The 21,890-nt window shown below is 45.9% G+C and overlaps 1 protein-coding gene and 1 long non-coding RNA gene across 8 annotated transcripts in view; one reads left to right on the top strand and one right to left on the bottom strand.

Annotated features, from left to right (window-relative positions):
- LOC118886677 overlaps positions 1-10,106 on the top strand; it is a 22,388-nt gene extending 12,282 nt beyond the window's left edge. Inside the window, exons 2-3 of the long non-coding RNA XR_005017778.1 lie at positions 6,768-6,851; positions 9,048-10,106. This is a non-coding gene — a long non-coding RNA (uncharacterized LOC118886677). The remainder of the gene's footprint in view (positions 1-6,767; positions 6,852-9,047) is intronic.
- The window catches only part of LOC118886676 (endogenous retrovirus group V member 2 Env polyprotein-like), a 24,709-nt gene extending 2,819 nt beyond the window's left edge, over positions 1-21,890 (bottom strand). The window contains exons 1-4 of one of the 7 annotated variants that reach the window (XM_036836734.1): positions 21,689-21,890; positions 12,333-12,881; positions 10,511-10,710; positions 4,221-6,681 (exon numbers count right to left, since the gene is read on the bottom strand). In XM_036836734.1, coding sequence (XP_036692629.1) covers positions 5,484-6,428 — 945 coding nt within the window. In that variant the 5' untranslated portion in view covers positions 6,429-6,681; positions 10,511-10,710; positions 12,333-12,881; positions 21,689-21,890 and the 3' untranslated portion in view covers positions 4,221-5,483. Of the gene's footprint in view, positions 1-4,220; positions 6,682-10,316; positions 10,711-10,796; positions 11,663-12,332; positions 13,133-21,688 lie in introns of those variants that run through there. The other 6 variants (XM_036836735.1, XM_036836736.1, XM_036836737.1 and 3 more) reach the window with 6 other exon arrangements.

Raw genomic sequence — 21,890 nt, 5'->3', positions numbered from 1 at the left:
GGGCACATGGATCTGGGCTTAAGGCCGACTGGCAGCAGGTGAGGTTGCTGCTGTGATCTCCTTCTGGTCGACCATCCCAACTCAGCAGAGTCTGGACCTGCCCCTCCTCTTTCAGCCCTGCTGTCCTGTGAGTTTTCTCAACACCTCAGTGAGAAAGGAAAAGGCCGAGCCTGCCAGAACCAACGTAGTGTGTTCAACTTCAGCATGAAAGTTTTAAAAACATTTAAAATAGCACAGGACCAAAGTTAAAACAGGAGGGGACTGACTTCTTGGGACAAGTGTTGGGAGAGGAAATGGACCCTACACTTCTTTTCACAGTCCTAGGAGGTCCTGGGGACCCGGCTTGTTCACACATTGGGGGTCCACCCAGCACAGCCATGGTGTCCTGACCGAGGTGGATGTGTGACCCTGGGTGCGGGGTCTGGGGAGGTGGGGTCACTCTAGTGTGTGGATGTGTGACCCCAGGTGAGGGTCTGGGGATTGTGTGGGTCTCACCCCATCTACATGGGTCAGGATCACGTGTGGGGGAGACGCCATATCTGCTCTTTGCCTGCAGTGTGTCTTGTCTCCTCTGAGATTTCCAACATCTGAATTGAGGGTGTTGCCCTGATTAACCTGTGGTCCCTTTTCTTCTCTTCATCTTGTCGTGTTCATATGAGGACAGGCACCTGTGAGCCGGTTGCTGCTCTGTGTTCTGCTGTGTGATCAGTAACCCTTGGTGGTATCATATTAATATCACAGCATGTAATATAGCATATCTAATCCATGGGGGTCACACTGTCTGGGCTCCCCTGGACAGAGCTCAGGTAGCACAGATGAGCCCCCCTAAGAATGGTCCCTCACGTGCCATGGGAGGGTACCATGACGGCCCCCGAGGTGGGGGATGGTGCTTGGGCCTCGCACATTTGTGATAAAGGGGAGTTGAATTGGAATCTCAATTAACAAGACATCATTTAAAAAATTTATTTTTTAAAAATTATTTATTTATTTATGGCTGTGTTGGGTCTTCGTTTCTGTGCGAGGGTTTCTCTAGTTGTGGCAAGTGGCGGCCACTCTTCATCGCGGTGTGCGGGCTTCTCACTACCGCGGCCTCTCTTGTTGCGGAGCACAGGCTCCAGACGCGCAGGCTCAGTAATTGTGGCTCACGGGCCTAGTCGCTCCGCGGCATGTGGGATCTTCCCAGACCAGGGCTTGAACCCGTGTCCCCTGCATTGGCAGGCAGACTCTCAACCACTGCAGCACCAGGGAAGCCCTAAAAAATTTATTTTAAGTGAACTAAAACACACATCAGGGACTTCCCTGGTGGCACAGTGGTTGCGACTCCATGCTCCCAGTGCAGGGGGCCCGGATTCGATCCCTGGTCAGGGAACTAGATCCCACAAGCATGCTGCAACTAAGGAGCCACAAGCCACAACTAAGGAGCCCACCTGCCACAACTAAGACCCAGCACAACCTAATTAATTAATTAATTACTTTTAAAAAACATACAAAGAACTTTTAAAAGTCAAGAATCAGGAAAAAATAAAAAATAAAACACACATCACATACCCTTGACCATCGTCACCATTTTAAGGGCATGTTTCCGAGGCATCAGGTACATTCACCTTGTCGTGGGGCCATCACACCATCCCTAGAACTTTTCATCTTGTAAAACCAAAATCCCATAACCATGGAAGTCTCACTCCGCACGCCCTCCCACAGCCCTGGCACTGACGTCCACTTTGGTCCCTGAGTTGTCGATTCCAAGGCACCTGTTTGAGTGCAATCCTGCAGAGTTTGCTGTGAACAGGTCAGTTTGGAAGAGCCGACTTTCAGTCTGAAGCTCTGCCTGTTTGCATCTGAAGAACCTGCATTTCGGGGGAGGGTGTACAAGGGACAGCGCATCTGGGGTGCAGATGAGCCAGGACCTGACCAGCTGCCCGTGCTGCCTTCCAGTCCCATCTCTTGGGCTGTGCCTTATCTGTGTCATCCGTGTCCCCACTGGCGCCCCTAGGATGCTGGTGTCTGAGTGAGATTCCTCTGGTGCCCCTGCTCCCCTCCCCTCTTCCTGCCGGTTGGGGAGGGGGCTGCTTGTTAGGTGGTCTCTGCTCCTGCGGCAAGAAGGACCCTGCAGGGCCGACCCGCAGAGTGTGGGGTGTGATCCCGAGAGCAAGGGGCCCTCACAGAACACAGCATCGAGGTTGTGACAGGTGCTCGGGCTGCCTCATCACTGACATGGGATGTTCCCCAGATCCCGCTCAGGAGGGAGTAGTGGGTGGTCTGGGACCCCAGCGGCCCAGTTCCTATTGTGGAGCTGAGAGAGTGCGTCCGCCTTAGGCTCCAGATCTACGCCGAGCCTCAGCCATCTCCCTGTGTCCTGTCCTTGACTGCAGGAAAATGACTTCTGCTGACTGTTGTCCACAACATCGGCCTGGTCCTGTCAGTATCAGCGTTCTTTAATTTCGGCATCCTGGCATAGCTTTTTAGGCCTAAGGAAGGAACAGCTCATGAGTGTAAAACATTTTCAGATGAAACTAATATTCGATGACTATCTCTATCCTACTGAGTTGTTGAGTTCTCTTAGTCATAATTCTGGTTTTAGATCTGATGTGGGGATTATAGAGGAGTCAAAAAAATTTTTTTTTAAATTTTTTTTTAACTTTGGGTTTATTTATTTATTTACTTATGGCTGTGTTGGGTCTTCGTTTCTGTACAAGGGCTTTCTCTAGTTGCGGCAAGCGGGGGCCACTCTTCATCACGGTGTGCGGGCCTCTCATTATCGCGGCCTCTCTTGTTGCAGAGCACAGGCTCCAGACGCACAGGCTCAGTAATTGTGGCTCACAGGCCTAGTTGCTCCGCGGCATGTGGGATCCTCCCAGACCAGGGCTAGAACCCGTGTCCCCTGCATTGGCAGGCAGATTCTCAACCAATCCGCCATGAGGGAAGCCCTAATTTTTTTAAATTTATTATTTTTTTGGCTGTGTTGGGTCTTTGTTGCTGCACACAGGCTTTCTCTGGTTATGGAGAGTGGGAGCTTCTCTTCGTTGCGGTGCGCAGGCGTCTCATGCGGTGGCTTCTCTTGTTGCAGAGCATGGGCTCTAGGTGCAGGGGCTTCAGTAGTTGCAGCACGTGGGCTCAGTAGTTGTGGTGCGCAGGCTCAGTAGTTGTGGTGCACAGGCTTAGCTGCTCTGTGGCATGTGGGATCTTCCCAGACCAGGGATCAAACCCGCGTCCCCTGCATTGGCAGGCGGATTCTTAACCACTGCGCCACCAGGGAAGTCCTGAGAAGTCTAAATTTAAATCTTCATAATCTGTGTATTTGTAGCTTCAGTATCATTCATGACTTGTAGATTTTATGTTAGGGAAGAGTTATTGATTTCATGTATCACGTAAAGGATTCGTAATGATGATAAGGCAGGTAAGATTAGAATGGTGGCTGGCAAATGGTTATCTCTGCTTGTGTATCTAGCATACCTGTATGAGTCGGTTTAGTTGTCAGTATTAGTAAAGTAATATAGAGGACTAGAGAACTTATCCAAAAACTGACTATTAATGTGTGATCATGAAGATGTAAAAGTTCTTCCATAATAGGTAATGTTGCATCCTGAGAGCCTAGATGAAACGGATATGCCATAGTGTTATACAAGATATTTGCCTATGACTTAACTTTTACAACGTTATGTAATTTTTTTTTTTACTGGTATCTCACTTATTGAGAAAGACATAATGGTTGTGGTATTGGCTTGACACCAGTTGACAAGGATTCAATTCCTTCCTTCCTTATTGTATTTTATTTTTTAAAACTTTTTTCTTCCTTTCTTTCTTTCCTTCTTTCCCACACTGCACGACTTTAGGATCTTAGTTCCCCAACCAGGGATTGAACCTGGGTCCCGGCAGTGAAAGCACTGAGTCCTAACCACTGGACTGCCAGGGAATTCCCTCTCCTCTGATTTACAAAACCAGGGTAATAAATAGACTGCAAAGAGTCTTTTTTCTTCTTTTTTTTCTTTTGGCTGCACCATGTGGCTTGCGGGATCTCAGCTCCCTGAGATTGAACCCGGGCCCACGGCAGTGAAAGCTGGGACTCCTAACCACTAGGCCACCGGGGAACTCCCCGAAGAGTCTTCTTTTTAGGAGACTGTTTTCAATAATGCTTGTTATTGGTATAAGGACAAGAATTAAAAGAAAGTATAGAATAGATGCTAGTTCGCGTTTGTATAGCCAAAGAACGAAACCGAAGCTGAGATTGACGCAGCTCAAGTTCTATTCTGTGGCCAAAGAATGAAGAATTGGGAACTTAGTTCACAGATCATCTTGCCCATGTGGTAAGAGGGATTTGATCTTAAAGAGTAAAGACAAATGCAGGAGGAGTGAGGCTAATGATGGGGGGGCACATGCATTAGTCTAGGGAAGGGGCAGGACTTTCCTGGAAAGGGGAGCCACACCCTTTTTATCCTTTCTTGGTCCGTATCTTCCAGTCAGGGCCACCAGTAGGTGTGTCATCCAGTAGCCAATGTAGTAAACTCAGTAGAATGAGACTGAGGGTCTGCTGGAGGTCAGATTCGTTGCCACCTTTGTTCCAGCTGGTTCTATCTGGCGTTTATCTCTTCCTATAGCTTCCTTCTTTTGTCTCCAGACCCTGCGACTTAAAGATACACGTTAATTCCTGTTCAAGTGGCGGTTTGTGGGTTTTGAGCAAAGAACTGGCACACCTCTGGCAACAAAATCCCCCCTTTTCTGTTACTGCTCCTCATTCTTGAGGGGTGCTGAAGGGCAATGCTCTGCCTTCTGAAGCTGCTTCCTGCTGAACATGGGCATAGTTTTCCCCTGGATTAGAGGAGCAGAACTGTTCCCTGTGTTGCCTAAAATATGTCACCAGGCTGTAGTCCCAGTTGCTTGTACCCGTGTGTTTGTATCATCTGAAGTTTGATGGCTTCAAGCCATTTGCTAATGAAGTTGACAAGGCAGTTAAGCAGGCAAGGCCCGAAGATGAGCAGAGGATAATAGCATAGTGGGCCAGGAAATGGAGGAAACCAGGTTAAGCTGGGGAGGCTGTTTGACCATATTCCAGATGGAGCTTGGATCTGGACTTTGTGTGTTATATCTATGTTACCATTGAGCTTGCTCATATATCTCTTTTATGTTGACCTCAATCTGACCAGAGTTATTGACATACATGGAGCAGGTTTCATTCATAACTGCACAGACTCCCCCTTGCTCAGCCAGGAGGTCGTCAAGGGCTTGCCTACTGTCAAGAACAACATTTGCTAGTGAGTCCAGAGAAGTACAGAGTCCTTGTAAGGCATCCCCTATAGTTTTAGACAAGTCCTCAAGGGCCCGTGTGAGATTTTGTAGTGTGATTTCATGGTATGCAAAACCTCCTCAGGAGGCGGCCAGTCCAAGAGCAATCCCTACTCCTGCCAGAGTGAGTTCTATTTCCCTTGTATCTTGGGGCTGGGTGATATTATGAATGGTTATACCTAGGTTCCTCGAACTTAGCTGGCCTAGCATGCATTACGCACAAATTCGGCATTATCTAAGCAAGGGTAGGCTAGAGCCCACCCTGGAAAAGGGAAGGCGTTGGGGTTGTTCTGATGCGGTAGTTGGTTTACTCTCGGGCCACAAAGGAACAGATACCCAGGGGGCATGCGTGCCTGGTGCACCTCTGAGGAACTGAACCACCTCTGTAAATGGCTAGCCCAAGAGGGGGTGCCCTTGCAGTGTGGGGAGAGAAGCCCACCTGCATAGCAGGGGTCACTGGGGGATTCTGGACTAGTGGCTTTTCCCCAGACCTCAGGAGGGCCACTTACTAAACCCCAGACAACCGGTGTCTTTCCTCCCCAATAAGTACATCTCCCATCTGGTCCCTGTGTGTATTCATTGAGTCCGTGCAGAGGGCACCAATGGGTGAGATTTCCATAGGAGTCAGTCCCGGGGCACTTAAATTGTGGGGTAATGGAAGAAGCAGTGAACAGAGTCCAGAGCAGCCCCCGGGTGTTACTGCAAGTCCCTCCCTTTGGTAAGGGCTGCTGACAGGGGCAGTGGCAGCGAGACAGAGACTGGTTACAGTGACGGCACTTTAGAGTGAGGGCTTTGTATTTGTTAGAGATGTTAATGCAAGGGGTGAGGTCCAAGCAGGGAAGCTGCATTAGGGATGGGATATGAACTTCAAGTGGGGAAGGTTTAGCAGACTCGTTAGCCAAGGTGAGAGTGAGGTTGTCATTCTTAGGGGTAAAATGTAATACCTTTAGTCCATAGGCATCACTTTGTGGATGGGTGTGACAGACCAGCACTGGGATAGACTTTGTCCACGGGCTATAATCCGTGAGAAATTTACTATTGCACTGAATTCCCATTCCATGTGGACAGTTGTAAGAGCAGAGAAGAAAAAATAGACAATAATGGCTACTCATCCTGCTTCCAACGGTAATATCCCCAATATCCAGCATGGACAGAGGAGATGTCTGCCAGAGGGAGGGAGTTTGGCAGAACAGCAGAAGCGAAGTGAGGCAATAGCAATGACAAGGCCAACTGCTAAGCCTGCCCACCACATTACTTATCTATTGGTAAGTTAGTCCTTTTGAAAAGAAACTTAAGGTCTGTGACAGGTTCACAGGTGCTTTGAGTGGACGGCTCAGTAACTTCTTCCTTAGGTGTAGGTGCTGTTTTCACTCTGGTATGGTGGGCCCATGGAGTTATGCCCTGTAATTGTAAAGCAGAATAAGTAGTCCAGATTACTAGATAAGGTCCTGTCCACTTGGGGTCTAACTGGTCTTGTGGATTTCCAGCCTTCCAGGTTTTCAAATAAACCAATTTTCAGGGGAGAAAGGATGTAAGACGCCGTCCGAAGGGGAAGGCAGTTCCGGATTCAGGTAGGCATGTAAAGCTTTGATTATTTCCCCTGTCTGTAAGGTATATTTCTGCTGGTCCATATCCCTAAGATTGGTCTTGGAGCCGGGTCCTTCAGGAATGGGCCTCCTGTACATGGGCTCATATGGACTTAACCTGCGCTTTCCTTTAGGGGCTATTCACAGTCTCAAAAGGGCTATGGGGAGAAGGGAGATCCAGGGTTGATGACTGTCTTGACATGGTTTGTCTTGACATGGTTTGTCTTGACATGGTTTGGCTAAGTTTCTTTTGAGGGCTTGATTTATTCTGCTTTTCCTGAGGATTGTCATCTCCAAGTGGAGTGTAAACCCCATTTAATTCCTAGAGCTCTAGCGACTCCCTTAGTAATTTGGGAAACAAAGGCAGGCCCACTGTCATTCTGGATGGACTTAGGGAGCCCAAACCGAGGGATTATTTCCTTGAACAGGGCCTTAGAGACCTCCCAGGCAATCTCAGTTCAGGTGGGGAATGCCTCCATCCAGCCAGAGAAGGTGTCAGTCAAAACCAGCAAGTTATCTAAAATTTCCTTATGTCCAGGGCATTACTGTAAAATCAGGTTGCCAGTCTTGACCTGGATATGTGCCTCTATACTGGGTGGGGGTCACTCCCTTGACCTTGGTGGGGGGTTTGTGTTGGGCTTATTCTGGAGGCAGATAGGGCAAGCTTCAACCACCTGTTTAAGGAGACTATGGAAATTGGGGGCAGTCATGGATTTGATGAGCCATTTAAAAAAAAATATTTATTTGGCTGTGCTGGGTCTTAGTTGCGGCACGTAGGATCTTCGTTGCAATGTGCAGGATCTTTAGTTGCGGCATGCGAACTCTTAGTTGCAGCATGTGGGATCTAGTTCCCTGACAGGGATCGAACCCAGGCCCCCTGCATTGGGAGCACAGAGTCTTAGCCAGTGGACCACCAGGGAAGTCCCCGATGAGCCACTGATATAGGGCCTCCTGCCCATAATGTGTGTTCTGGTGAGCTTCCAGGATGGCCTGCAGTGCAGTGGCTGATGGGAGGAACAGCTGCCCATGACTGTTAATCATCCACCTTGGGTATTCTGGGCTTTTCAGTGGTAAGGTTTTTGTCTCAGAGAAAAATTGTAGCTCCCAATTTGTATAGTAAGTCTTTTCCTATTAGGGGAATTGGGCATTCTGGTACATATAAGAGTGAGATAACATTCTCCCTTTCAAATCGCACTCAAGGGGCTCTATAAAATTATGTTCCTGTGGCTTCCCTTCCACTCCCATTATCTTACATTTATCCTTGGTCATTCTGCCTTGTTGGGTGTTCAAGACTGAGTAGATGGCCCCTGTGTCGACTAGAAAGTGAACTAGAAAGTGTGTTTTACCCCCCCAGTCAGGGTCAGCCAAGGCTTCTCCAAGGAGCCCCTGGGCCCCTTCAGTCCTCTTCTTTCATGTGTGCGACCAGCAAGGATGGGCCAGGACACGGTGGTCCCTTTAGCTTCCTTCTGAGACGTTTGGGGCATCCCCCTCCCCGTGGCCCTCCTCCCTGCAGTATGCACACAGACTGGCTTTGAGCCCTTCTCTCCACTGTGGGTGTGGTCTTCAAAACCTGGGGTGACTCATTGATGTCACAGGGTCCCTTTGGGGGAGGCCCCATCATCACTGGGAGGTTGACTGACCCTGAACTGCTGAAGCCAGAATACTGGCAGTTGGTTCCGCTGGTCTATCTTCCTTGGCATCTGCCTCCAGATCCTGGTTGTTGAACACCCGAAATGCTGACTCCACCCCGGGAAGAAGGCGTAGTGCGCCCTATCTCCAACTTCTGTAATTTTCTCCTAACGTCTGGGGCACTCTGCGAAGTGAAATGGGACTTAAGAATGGCCTGCCCTTCCATTGACTCCAGGTTCACCTTCGTGTACCCACAAAGGAACTCCCTTAGGCATTCCAGGAAAGCCAAGGGGTTTTCCTTCAGTCCCTGGATGACTCCTGAACCCTACTCCAATTTATGGGTTTCTTCCCAGCCAACTGAATGCCCTTAAGAATCAAATTCCTGAAATGTGTGAGGTGCTGCTGACCATTTTCCTCTTAATGGTCCCACCCAGGGTCCATGTAGGAAATGGCCTGGATTCAAGGCTGGTATAGAGTGTCATGCATTATTTTGTTTGGTCTTATCAGCTTCCTCACTTGCATTAGTTATAATCAGTGTCTTTTCTTCCACAGAGAATACGATGTTCAGGAGGGTTTGGACATCCACCCAAGTGGGGAAAGGAGTGTGGAATATTCCCCAGACTAAATTAAGGACCCCCTTGGTATCTTCCTTCAAGCCCTTGGATCGATCCTTCCAGTTACACAGATCTGAGGAAGATAAGGGTACGTGCACAGTGGTCAGTCTGCCCTCTCCATTAGGGACCTCCGAAAGGGGGAACAGCCTATTGCTTCCAGAGGGCTGGTACTGAATGCCGCTATGGGTGTGCACTGGACTAGTCCCCAAGGGAGGCATGCCAAGAGATGGAGGTGGGCAAGTCGGGGAGGTGGCAAGGGCACCAGGTAGGGTGGTTGTGAATTGGAGGGAGTAGAAGGTGTCAGGAACCAGGTCAGGTAGCGGTAGATGACTCAGGAGTCTCGGGTGAACTGTCAGAAGGGGAAGAAGCTACCCTTGGCAGAGAGAGGAAGTCAAGAGAATCTTCAGGCTGAGATTCAATACCAGGAGAGAGAGAGATGAGAGATGATAACCTCGCATTTCTCATGGAGGCCCTTGTTTTCGCAAAGCACCATGAAAAATTGGACATAGGGGATTTCATCCCATATTTTTCAAATGCTGGCAATAGAAGTCCAATTGAAAAATGATATTATAATTTAGAGAGCCATTAGTTGGCCAACTTTCTCCATCCACCAGTTAATACTGGGGCCATGTGATGTTGCAAAAGAAAACAAGCTGTTTGTTAGTGGGCGGTAATTTCTAGTTATGGAGGATGCACCCTAGTGGCGATTTCGCTGGGATGGAGGCTTAGTTACCCCTACTGGGGAGTCCTTATTTCTAGTCTGTTTCCAACTTCCCAGTGGCCTCCTCCTAGGGTTGGTGGCGAAGCAGATCCCACAAGATCTAGCTCACACCAAGTGATCTAGGTGCTGTAACTGAAACGTGAACCAATCTTTGTGGGGGATGGGAGGGGCGATGCTGTCTAAGAGGGCCTTAGTTATGAGGTCCCCTCTCTCTCTCTCTTTTTTTTTTTTTTGGCTGCGTTGGGTCTTCGTTGCTGCCCACGGGCTTTCTCTAGTTGTGGCGAGTTGGGGCTTTGTTACGGTGCACGAGCTTCTCGATGCAGTGGCTTCTCTTGTTGTGAAGCACGGGCTCTAGGCGCACGGGCTTCAGCAGTTGTGGTGTGTGGGCTCTAGAGCGCAGGCTCAGTAGTTGTGGCGCTCGGGCTTAGTTGCTCCGCAGCATGTGGGATCTTCCCAGACCAGGGCTCGAACCCGTGTCCCCTGCACTGGCAGGCAGAGTCTTAACCACTGCGCCACCAGGGAAGTCCCAGATCCCCTCTTAAGTCAGCAATTAGACATTCCCAGATCCACTGTGGGGCTGTAGGAGATACCTGATGTAGGTGGGTGCTTTCAGCAAGCAGTCCCTGGAGATAGGGGGAAGGTGGAGTGGGAAATAAGGGTTCTCTAGCCAAATAAATTACCCAGAGGGCCTCTCCAGCATTCAAGGAGACTGTTCAAAGAGGGCTTGTCCCTGCTTGGTTACAGGTGATCGAGCAGGGAGGCCAAATCCCATTTGGCATGTGTCCAGTTCTCTGTACAACCAGCTACAAGGACCCAAGGACTTCGGACGATTTGGAGGTCGTCTTCTTTCCCCAGCCAGACAAAGTGATTTTCCTGAAACCTGACAAAAATAAGATTTTTAAAGGGTTCATGTCTGAGGAGGGATCCCAAGAGATCTGTGATGGACAGTAGTGGGGAGAGACCTACCTGACAGACAGGTACCCTACCCTGGGATGGCAAACTGGGGTAAGACAGACCAACACAAAAGATGTGCTCTTGGATTCTTGACTACATGCTAAAGGACAGAGGGAATACAGCAGGGACTGGGCGGCTGGAGCGTTTTACAGTGTGCCTACTTACGCGGACATTTGTTCCCAGTCAGCAGCGTGCCTAGTGCTCATCTACCCTGGCCTGTGACTGACTTATCCTTTCACAGGGGTGTTCCAGTGGTGAGTGCCCTAGTGGCTTTTATGTGCTCGATCCGTGCCCATAGTTGCAGCAAGGGTTTCCAAGAGCATTAGGACAGATGAGACCACACAGAACAGAGACTGAAGCTTCAATTGTATCAAGAACAGAGACTAGGACTTACGATACACACAGAAAACAAAGCGATGTTCTTACCATGTGGTGGCCTCGGGAGGGCTTCTCATTCAGTCCAGTCCCCTTGCTGGGAACCAGTCCAACTAGACAGTCTATTGTCCAATCTCACCCACTACTAGAGGATCGGCTATATTTAGACAACCAGTTGCCCAGTCCAGTCCTCTAGACAGAGGTCTGGCTCTAGCCAGGCCAGGATTCTTTCCTTCAACCAGCCAACCCCTACAACCAACCTTGGCTTTATTGGCTGAAGTAGGGTCAGGGCCCCCTGTGCCAGCCATCCCCTGGACACTACCCCAATGTGTAGCAAGCCTCCTTGCTATAGATACGCAAGGGTGGGGAACCGGTCTTTACCTAGGGAGCACTCTACCTAACCCTTGGCTGCTTTTTGATCTCAGACTGGATTCAGTAGCCCTCACTGGCCCAGAGGTCAAGGATTGGGGCAAACTACCCAGTTATTTAGCCAGCTTTGTCAATCCTAGGTCAGCAAGCAAGTCCTGGCTGAGTTACTGGATAGAATGGCAGATCCAAGGTCACCCTCCTGACTGGCTCACTAAAATTTGCTACAGAATCAAGTCGTATGGACCTCCAAGGAGGGTGGAGGAATTACAACTTAATTCAGCAACAGAAGCAGTGTACATGTTCAATGCAATCCCTCCAATATTCAAATGGTATTTTTCATGGAAACAGAACAAACAATGCTACCACTTGTATGGAACAACAAAGAACTCTGAATAGCCTAAGCCATCCTGAGAAAGATGAGCACAGCTGGAATCATCTCCCTCCCTGACTTCACACTACATTACAAAGCTGCAGTAACCAAAACAGTATGGTATTGGCACAAAAACAAACACATGGGCCAGAGGAACAGAATAGAGAGCACAGAAAGAAACCCATTTGTATGTTGTCTGTAAATTCACGACAAAGGAGTTAAGAACACAAAACGGGGAAAAGACAGTCCCCTCAATAAATGGTGCCAAGAAAACTGGACACCGTCAACACCACATACAAAACTAACTAAAATCCACAATTTTCCACATCAAGTCCTTCCTCTGCTGGGTCTTCTGAAAATGGCCCCCCCCCCCCCCCCGCCGCCCCACAGCAGTAAGGCACACACAGGAAGCTTCTCCTCCCATTTTTCCTCACCTTTTACTCCCATGGTGGTGCCTCCTGGTGGTTCCTGAAGACACTGGGCTTCTGTCTGCATGGACTCAGCCAAGTGTTGTCCCAAAGCTGAAACCATGGCAGATCCTGAAGAGACCGAGCTTCTATCAGCAGCATAAGTAGCCATGAGCCAAGTCCACCAGTGGAACACACATGTACCTCAAGGATCAGAGAGGTGGGTTTGGTGCCGCCTGCTGGCCAGCTGGGAAGTGCAGGCCGCAACCTCTCAGTTCCCTGGAGCCCATGCTCACAACTGGCGAGCCTGCAGAACCACTAAATTTGGAAATTCAAACTGAGATGGAGCCAAATATCCCATGACTTCTCCAAAAATAGTTATAGAATAATAAATTGGAAACCGTATGCAGTCAAAAGACTGTAGACACAAACTTTACAACTCACACCAAAATTCACTCAAAATTGTCCATAGACAAATTTAAAATGTAAAACTATAAAAATTATAGGTGAAAACATAGAAGGAAATCTACATAACCTTGGGTTTGGTGATGAATTTTAACACGAAGTCTCAAAAGCCTAAGAAATAAAATTTTGAACATGGATTTTAAAAATTTTAAACTTTAAACTCTATGAAACATCTTATTCAGAAAACCAAAAGACAAGCTACAAACTGAAAGAAAAATATTTGCAATATGCATAACTGATAAAAGATATGTACTCAAATTACACCAAGAACTCTAGAACAAACCCCATTAAAAATGGGTAAAGATTGGAACAGACACCTGGCCAAAGAAGATATACAGATAGTAAATAACATCATATACCATTAGGGAATTGCAAATTAAAACAACAATGAGAAAGCACTGTACACCTATTAGAACTAATAAACTCAAAGAAAAAAAAAAGAAAAAAAAGCCCCACTACTGATTGATGGAGGGTGAGGAAAAACAAGAGCTCTCCTTCACTGCTGGTGAAATGCATATACATTTTGGAAGTTTTTTTCCAAAGCTAAATAAGGCTCACCTGAGGATCCAACATCGTGCCGCCAGTATTTAGACAACTGCTTTTAAGAACTATGTCCAAATGCAAACAAGGATGTAATTAAGCACAGCAACTCTATTCATAATGGCTATAAACTTAAAGAAACCAGGATGTCCTTCAGTAGAAGAATACATAAGCAAATTGGGGTACATTCATTTCAAGGGGAGCAGAATATGCCACCCTAAAATATGCCTGTTGGCATAAGGATTACTTTGAGCTGATTTCTTTTTTTAAAAAAAGAAGACACATAATCTCTGAAAACCAAGTCAAGATTTCCCTTTTGTGAAGGAAGTTGACATTTATAAGGGAAGTCTCCATTTGAAAGGTTCTCTCTCTCTCCATACCAAGAATGGAAGGATGAATAAATCTCAAGAAACTCTTATCAGTGGAGAAGCTAAGACTTAAATCTGCACAACAACCATACCCTTCCTTCCTTTTTTTGTCTTTAGATGAAGATGGTATTTAAGGTGATGTCTTGGGCCATTTCAGGGCGTTACTCAGTTTTCCTGAATATCTCTCTTGCATACAGGAGGTACACACGTTATTAAACTTCTGAATGTTTTTCTCCAGTTCATCTGCCTTTCATTTTCATTACTACATGGGGGATCTCAATGAAGAACAAAGAAAGGTAGAGGGAAAATTATTTTCCCTTCCATATACATGCAGTGGAATAGCATTCAGAAATATAAAGGAATGAACCACCAACCCATGCAAAAAACATGAGTCTTACACATATATTGCTAAGTGAAAAAATCGAGTCTGAAGTGCTACACACTGTATGACCCCATTTATGACATTCTGCAACAAGTAAAACAGAGAGATGGTAAACGGGTTATGGGTGGGAGATTGAAATATTCCATAGGATACTTTAGTGATGAATACCTGCCACTATGCATTTGTCTAAACCCATAAATTTTTACAGCCCAACAAATAAATCATAATATATTTAATTTTAGTTATTTAGGATATGGGAGTGCCACAGGATGCATTACAGAATTTAACAAAAACTGATTTAGAAATGTATTAAAAAACCTCACTGTTGGTGGTGGGACAAAAAGTGCTGACCTCGGTAACTTTGGAAATGAATGGAATCTGTAGACTAAAGGGAACAGTGGACTCTACCTAAACAGTGGACTCTATTTTATGTTTTTGTTTCTTTTTTAAAAAATTTTATTTATTTTTGGCTGTGCTGGGTCTTCGTTGCTGGGCGCGGGCTTTCTCTAGTTGAGGCAAGCGAGGGCTACTCTTTGTTGCAGTGCACGGGCTTCTCATTGCAGTGGCTTCTCTTGTTGCAGAGCATGGGCTCTAGGTGCGCGGGCTTCCGTACTTGCAGCACGTGGGCTCAGTAGTTGTGGCTTGCAGGCTCTAGAGAGCAGGCTCAGTAATTGTGGCGCACGGGCTTAGTTGCTCCGTGGCATGTGGGATCTTCCCCAACCAGGGATCGAACACGTGTCTCCTACATTGGCAGGCAGATTCTTAACCACTGCACTACTAGGGAAGTCCCTGGACTCTATTTCATAAAGTTCTTTCCCTGGGGGTAGGAGCTAAGAATGCTGAAACCACTGTATTTGTAATCTGGAATGGAGCAAGCGATGAATTCAAAAAATGACAGATAGTGAAAGCCAGGTTTCTCACCATTGGAGTAGGAAGTTACAGATAAGCAAAGGGAGAAGGTTACAATATCCATGTAATAATGGATCAGGTTGGTGGCATTTATGTAACCTCATCTTTAGCTTAACATGGATACAAACAGTTCCACATAGAAATGTTTATAGGACTTCCCTGGTGGCACAGTGGTTAAGAATCTGCCTGCCAATGCAGGGGACACAGGTTCGAGCCCTGGTCCAGGAAGATCCCACATGCTGTGGAGCAACTAAGCCCATGCGCCACAACTACTGAGCCCGCGTGCCGCAACTACTGAAGCTCACGCGCTCCAGAGCTTGTGCTCTGCAACAAGAGAAGCCACCGCAGTGAGAAGCCTGTGCACCGCAATGAAAAGTAGCCCCTGCTCGCCACAACTAGAGAAAGCCCGCGTGCAGCAACAAAGACCCAATGCAGCGAAAAATAAATTAAAAAAAAAAAAGTTTATAGTTAGGTGTATATGCATAAGTTGGAATACATATTTCAGTGCATTGTCAGCTGGGTACATTTAGCTTCCATATATAAGTTGTTTTTTTTTTTTTAAATGGGAGATCTTTTTTTTGTTGTTGTTAAATATTTATTTATTTATTTTGGCTGTGCTGGGTCTTAGTTGCGGCACGTGTGGTTGAGGAATTCTTAGTTGTGGCATGCATGTGGGATCTAGTTCCCCGACCAGGGATCAAACCCGGGCCCCCTGCATTGGGAGTGCAGAGTCTTACCCACTGGACCACCAGGGAAGTCCCCAAAGGTAAGTTTTTTAATACCATCGTCTAATAAAAGGAATCAGGGCTCTTTGAAGAAATGGCTGCTACTAGGACTGAGAGAGTAAATATATGAGCCAGGATAATCTTGAATTATCAGAAAGTAAAGAAGTACCAAGAGAAAAAACCCCACAAGATGTTTTCATTTGACATAATTCCACCAGACAATGAAAAAAGCTCTCAATATGCAAAGCAAGAATGAATTAAGCACTCAAATACTGTACTGCTGAATTATAACCACAAGTATAAAATAACTATTCAGGTGTCCACACTAGTAAAATAAATGATTACAAACATTTTTATGAATTGGGTTGAATAGAAATGTCCTATGCAGAAGAATTCCAAATAACTGATGTAGACACACAGCCATCCATCAAGGAGGTAACCCAACCCTCTTCTGAAGTGTGGGTTCTTCCTAAATAAGACATACAGTATGGACACGGGAAAAATAACTTCACAGGGAAAACTGACAAACACAACCTCAGCCATGTGACCAAAGTTAACATGAAAGGTGATAAGCTGCCTTGAGAGCCTGCTCCTTTGACATAAAATGATGAGAATGCACTTGACGTCTCTGACCTAACTTCCTCAAAACCCATAAACCCAGTCTAATCATGAGAAAAACACCAAGTAAATCCCCATGCGGAACAGTCTACAAAATACCTGACGAGTCCTCAACCCTGTCGAGGTCATAGAAACAAGGATAGTCTGAGAAACTGTCAAAACCCAGAAGAGCCTAAACAGACATGATGACTATATGTCATGTGGTGCCCTGGTTGGGATCTGGAACATAAAAAGGTAGAACAAAGGGAACCAGAATAAAATATGGACTTCAGTTAATAAAAAGGTGTTAATATGTGTTCATTAATTGTGACAGTTCTGTAGGAAGCTAAAAGGGAGGGAAAATTAAAAGTCAAATAAGACAAAACCTATTGTATCAAACTGGAAATGTAGAGAAAATGGGTGATTTTGTAATAAAAACACATTAACAAAATGATTCTAAAATTAGGAAAATACAAACATACCAATTAGCCACCCAGGGACTTCTTTCCCCTGCTGGTTCTCCTCTCATTATGCTGGGGTTTCCCTCTCCTGGACAGGGAAGGAACAGGAACAGAGATGTCCAGCGGCTCCCCTACGATCTGACCCCACCCAGTATCTTCACCTTCACCCACCATGACCGCCTGAATGAGAACACCCTGAGAGAGGGAGTCTCAGGGATTATTGATTCTGATGTGTAAGCTAGGACTTTTCTGATTCCAAGGGACTGGACACACTTACTGATGTAAAAGTAAATTAATAAATTTCTTAATGATAGAAATAAAATAGTACTTGCAAGAGGCAGTTATAGCAGTGGTTTTGGGCCTGGTGGGACAGGGGCTCATACTCTCATAGTGTGACCTGGTCCCTTTGTCCTACTAAGTGACTTTGTGGTGGCCCCATCCACAGGTACAGTCTCTATCTCTGCATCAGGGGCCTCCAGCAACTCCAGGCTGACACCCACTCATGTCCATTCTACTTGGAAGGGTCTCTCCTTCTTTAGGTTCCATGAAAAGTCACAGCTTTAAAGACCTTTGCTCAGCTTGGGTCCCATTCTCATCCTTGAACCCACAAGAGGATGGAACACGGGACTGGCTAGACACAGATCACATGCCCATTTCTGAGGTGAGCGGAACATGGGATCAACCCTCCGCAAAAGTGTGGACTGGAAGCAGGTTGGATGTAATTCCCGAAAGCTGAGATGCTGAGAACAGATGCTGGGCTGGGGGAAGCAGCAGATCCACAGCACTGACAGCCCACTGCACAGCACAGAATCTGAAGCCCAAGGAAGGAAACGGTTCACTTAGGGTCAGGGGCTGTGGCCACCCTTCCAGTGCTCTTGCTGTCCTCCCAGGATGGCAAGAAGCTCTTCCACTTGCTGAAAAAGCAACTTTGTTGTTGGTGGGAAACTCAGGGCTCCTGCCTTGGGCATCGGGTCCACACATCTCAGAGATTGGTCAAGAATAGCCTGTGTGTCCCTGGAAGGCACAGAGATCTCATTCCTGTCCCTGGGAGGTGGGAGCCCAGGCATCATGCCCCATGTTCACATTAACCACCCACCCATGAAGAACAAATTTGCTCATTTTCCAGTCTCTTCTCTCTACAAAAAGTAGAGAAATTATTACTCAATGAAACAGTGGGAGTCTCAAGGATTATTCTATACCACGATAACACAGTTGGTGGCTTTCCAGAGACCACAGGGTATGGGCAGGGATGCACATATCTCCCCAACAATATGGCCTCAATGTGAAACTGTCTGTTAGGAGTCCCAGATGCTGCAATACCTTTTTTTTTTTTTAACACCTTTATTGGAGTATAATTGCTTTACAATGGTGTTTTAGTTTCTGCTTTGTAACAAAGTCAATCAGCTATACATATACATATATCCCCATATCTCCTCCCTCTTGCATCTCCTTCCAACCCTCCCTATCCCACCCCTCTAGGCGGTGCTTCAATACCTTTGATTCTCAATGGATATGAATGTCAATCTTTGTTACAACCAGAAGGTTGAAGGAATGCAGGGCCACGGTCTGTGTATGGTTGTCATGACCAGGGCCACACTCAATGTTTGGAGGGTTATTACCTCTCTTAGCAGGCTAAGAGGCAATGAGGGAGGAGGCATTTGTTTCAACCACATGGATATTGGGAACTGAAACATCCCAAGGAACTGTCTAGGATACCCAGGTAGCTGTTCAATTACCCAGCAGCACAATCGGCTCAGCAATTGGCCACAGGGGCTTGAGGGGCAAAGGCGGACCTGAGCGGGAGGACCATGGATGCCTGGCTGGATGCTCAGAGGCCAAGGGCTGCTCTGAGACCTGACTGTTGTTACACCCGTGCAGATGGAACAGAGGGTCCATGCAGTCCCAGGAGGGCCCCACCAGCCCTCAACACGGTAGCACCGATGGGCCGGCAGCTTGATGCACCCAGTCCTGCATAAATCCACACATGTCTACAGAGTACCTTGCATGTCAGGGCTGCGCTGGACTGTGGCTGCTCAGGGTGGGGCCAGCATCCCTTCCCAGGTGGGAGGGTAGAGGGAAACCCTGCATGACCTCTGAGACCCTAAGTACCCTTGACTGAGGTTGAGTTCAATCTGAATCAGTTGAGTGACCAGAGCAGACATTACATTCATCTTCTATCAGAGCCCAGGGCTGGAGGAGCAGAAAAACAATGGCCTAGCTCAACCTTGATCCTAATCCTAAACTCGGACCCTGACCCTAAACCCTGACCTAACCTTAACCTTAGCCCATACCCTAAACCTAACCCATACTCATACCCGTATCCTACCTGTATCCTAATCCTAACCCATACCCTAACACAATGAGACCAAAACCATAAACCTTAATAAAGAAAACAACAACCGTGACCAAAACCAGAAACCATAAAATGTATTCATTAACCATACATATGTCATAACCATAAACCATAACCCAGCCCCAGCCCCCCAAGTCTCAGCCCTAACACTAACCCTCCAAACCACTAACACCAAGCCAAATCTAATCAAATCATACAAATACATCATAAAAAAGAAAACTACATCAGTATACCTTATAAATAGGAATGTAAGAATCCTCCACAAAATAAGAGCAACATGAAACCAAAAGAGTATTAAACGGATGATGCCATAAGCGTCTCTACACCAGAAATTTCAGCTTGTTCAACATATTAAAACTAAGCTATGTATTAAACCACAATAAAGGTGTGAAGTAAAAACACACGATAATATCAGTTATTGCAGAAAAAGCTATAATCAAAATCCAGTGCTATTTCATGATACAAACACTCAAAAGTAGGAGTAACAACCTAAATGTCCATTGACAGAGGAATGGATAAAGAAGATGTGTACATATAAACAATGGAATATTACCCACCTGTAAAAGAGAACGAAATAATGCCATTTGCAGCAACATGGATGGACCTAGAGATTGTCATACTGAGTGAAGTAAGTCAGACAGACAAGGACAAATATTGTAGGATATCGCTTATATGTGGAATCCAAAAAAAAATGGTACAGATGAACTTATTTACAAAACAGAAATAGAGTCACAGATGTATTGGTATATAGAAAACAATCTTATGGTTACCAGGGGGGAAAGAGGGGGAAGGATAAATTAGGAGATTGGGATTGACATATACACACTACTATATATAAAACAGATAACTAATAAGGACCTACTGTAGAGCACAGGGAACTCTACTCAATACTCAGTAATGACCTACATGTGAAAAGAACCTAAAAAAGAGTGAATATATGTATATGTATAACTGATTCACTTTGCTGTACAGCAGAAAGTAACACAACATTGAAAATCAACTATACTCAATAAAATTTTTTTTTTAAAGTAGTAATAAAAGGAAATTTGTTCAGTATGGAAAAGAGTAGTACACAAAGCCACAGAAAACATCATACTCAGTGTTAAAGCCTGAAAGATTTACTCCTGAAGTCAGGAACAAGGCCAGGAAGCTGGCCTTCACTGCTGTTACTCAATAGTGTACTGGAAGTTCTAACCAGAGTCTTGAGGTAAGAAATAAAAGGCATCCATGTGTGAATGGAAAAATTAGAGCTGTGTCTATTCACAGAACACAGATCACATCTTGTATATAAAACTTCCTATATCAACAAAAAGTTATTTGAGCTATCAACTAATTCAGCAGAATTATAGGACAAAATATCAATTCACGAAAATCTATCTTATATGTGTACACTAGCAATAAATAATCTGAAAAAGAATTTATGAAAACAATTCCATTTTAAATAATGTCAACGTTAATATTTAGGAATATACTTGATCAAGATGTGACTTGTTTTTATGTATGTAAAGTTGTTTGTACGTTCGAAATTACGGGGAAGTCAGTTACTTTTCAAAACGCCCTGTCATTACCATGCCAGAAAAGCAGAGAAAACATCAAACTTCCATATAGAGGCCAAGCCTTACCCAGATGCAGTTCACCCAAAGTCCACATGGAATTTACAGGCACTGTAGGAAGATTAGATTAGGAGCCACTATGTCTTTGGTGTTGTGGATGATCTGGATGCGATAGAAACAGTGGGATTTTCGAGTTCCAATTTTCTACATCATCACACCAAAAAAACTATTAAAACTAATACATGAATTCAGTAAAGTTACAAAATCAATAACACAGAAATCAATTGCATTTCTAAACACTAGTAATGAACCATCAGAAAGAGAAAGAGAACAACCCTATTACAATTGCATCAAAAAGAACAAATACCTAGGAATAAATTTAACCAAGGACTTGAAAGACCTACACACTGAAAACTTTTAAGACATCGATGAAGAAATTGAAAAAGACACAAATAAATGGAAAGATATCCCCTTCTCAGGGAATGGAAGAATTAATATTGTTAAAATTTCCATTCTGCCCAAAGCAACGTACACAGCGAATGCCATCCCTACCAAATTTCCAATGGTATTTTTCACAGAAATAAAACAAATCATCCTAACATTTGTGTGGAACCATAAAGGACCCCAAATAGCCAAAGCGACCCTGAGAAAGGAGAACAGGCTGCAGGCATCTTGCTCCCTGACTTCACACTATATTGTGAAGCTACAGTGGCCAAAAGAGTGTGGAATTGGCACAAAAACAGGCGCAGGGACCAGAGGAACAGAACAGAACCCAGAATTAACCCCACACAGATGGGGTCAGTTACTTTGCGACAAAGGGGCCAAGGACACACCAAGGGGAAGGACAGTCCCCGCAATAAGCAGTGCTGGGAAAAATGGACACCACATAGCTCATGCCGGTTACACTGCACACAAAACTGACTAAAAACGCAGTTTTCCACATCAAGCCCTTCCTGGGTGGCATGAAGACGGACAACCCTCCCTCAGCAGTCAGTCACACACACACAGGAAGCTTCTCCTCACTTCTCACCTTTTCCTCCTGGCGTCTCCTGGGTCGTCAGGAAACCCAGCTCCTGTCAGCATGGACACAGCCCCGTGTTGTCCTGAAGCCCAAGCCCCGGCGAGTCTAAAGGAGACTCAGCTCCTGTCAGCAGAGACGCTGACCCGGGAATCCTAGCACAAGCTCTGGCGGCGCCTGAGACAGAACTCCCGTCAGCGGCGCGCAGAGCCAA

Source organism: Balaenoptera musculus, chromosome 20, assembly GCF_009873245.2.
Source record: "Balaenoptera musculus isolate JJ_BM4_2016_0621 chromosome 20, mBalMus1.pri.v3, whole genome shotgun sequence".
NCBI classification, from domain to species: Eukaryota; Metazoa; Chordata; class Mammalia; order Artiodactyla; family Balaenopteridae; genus Balaenoptera; species Balaenoptera musculus.
The sequence above is the reverse complement of the archived record's forward strand: the minus strand, read 5'-3'. Positions and strand labels throughout refer to the sequence as shown.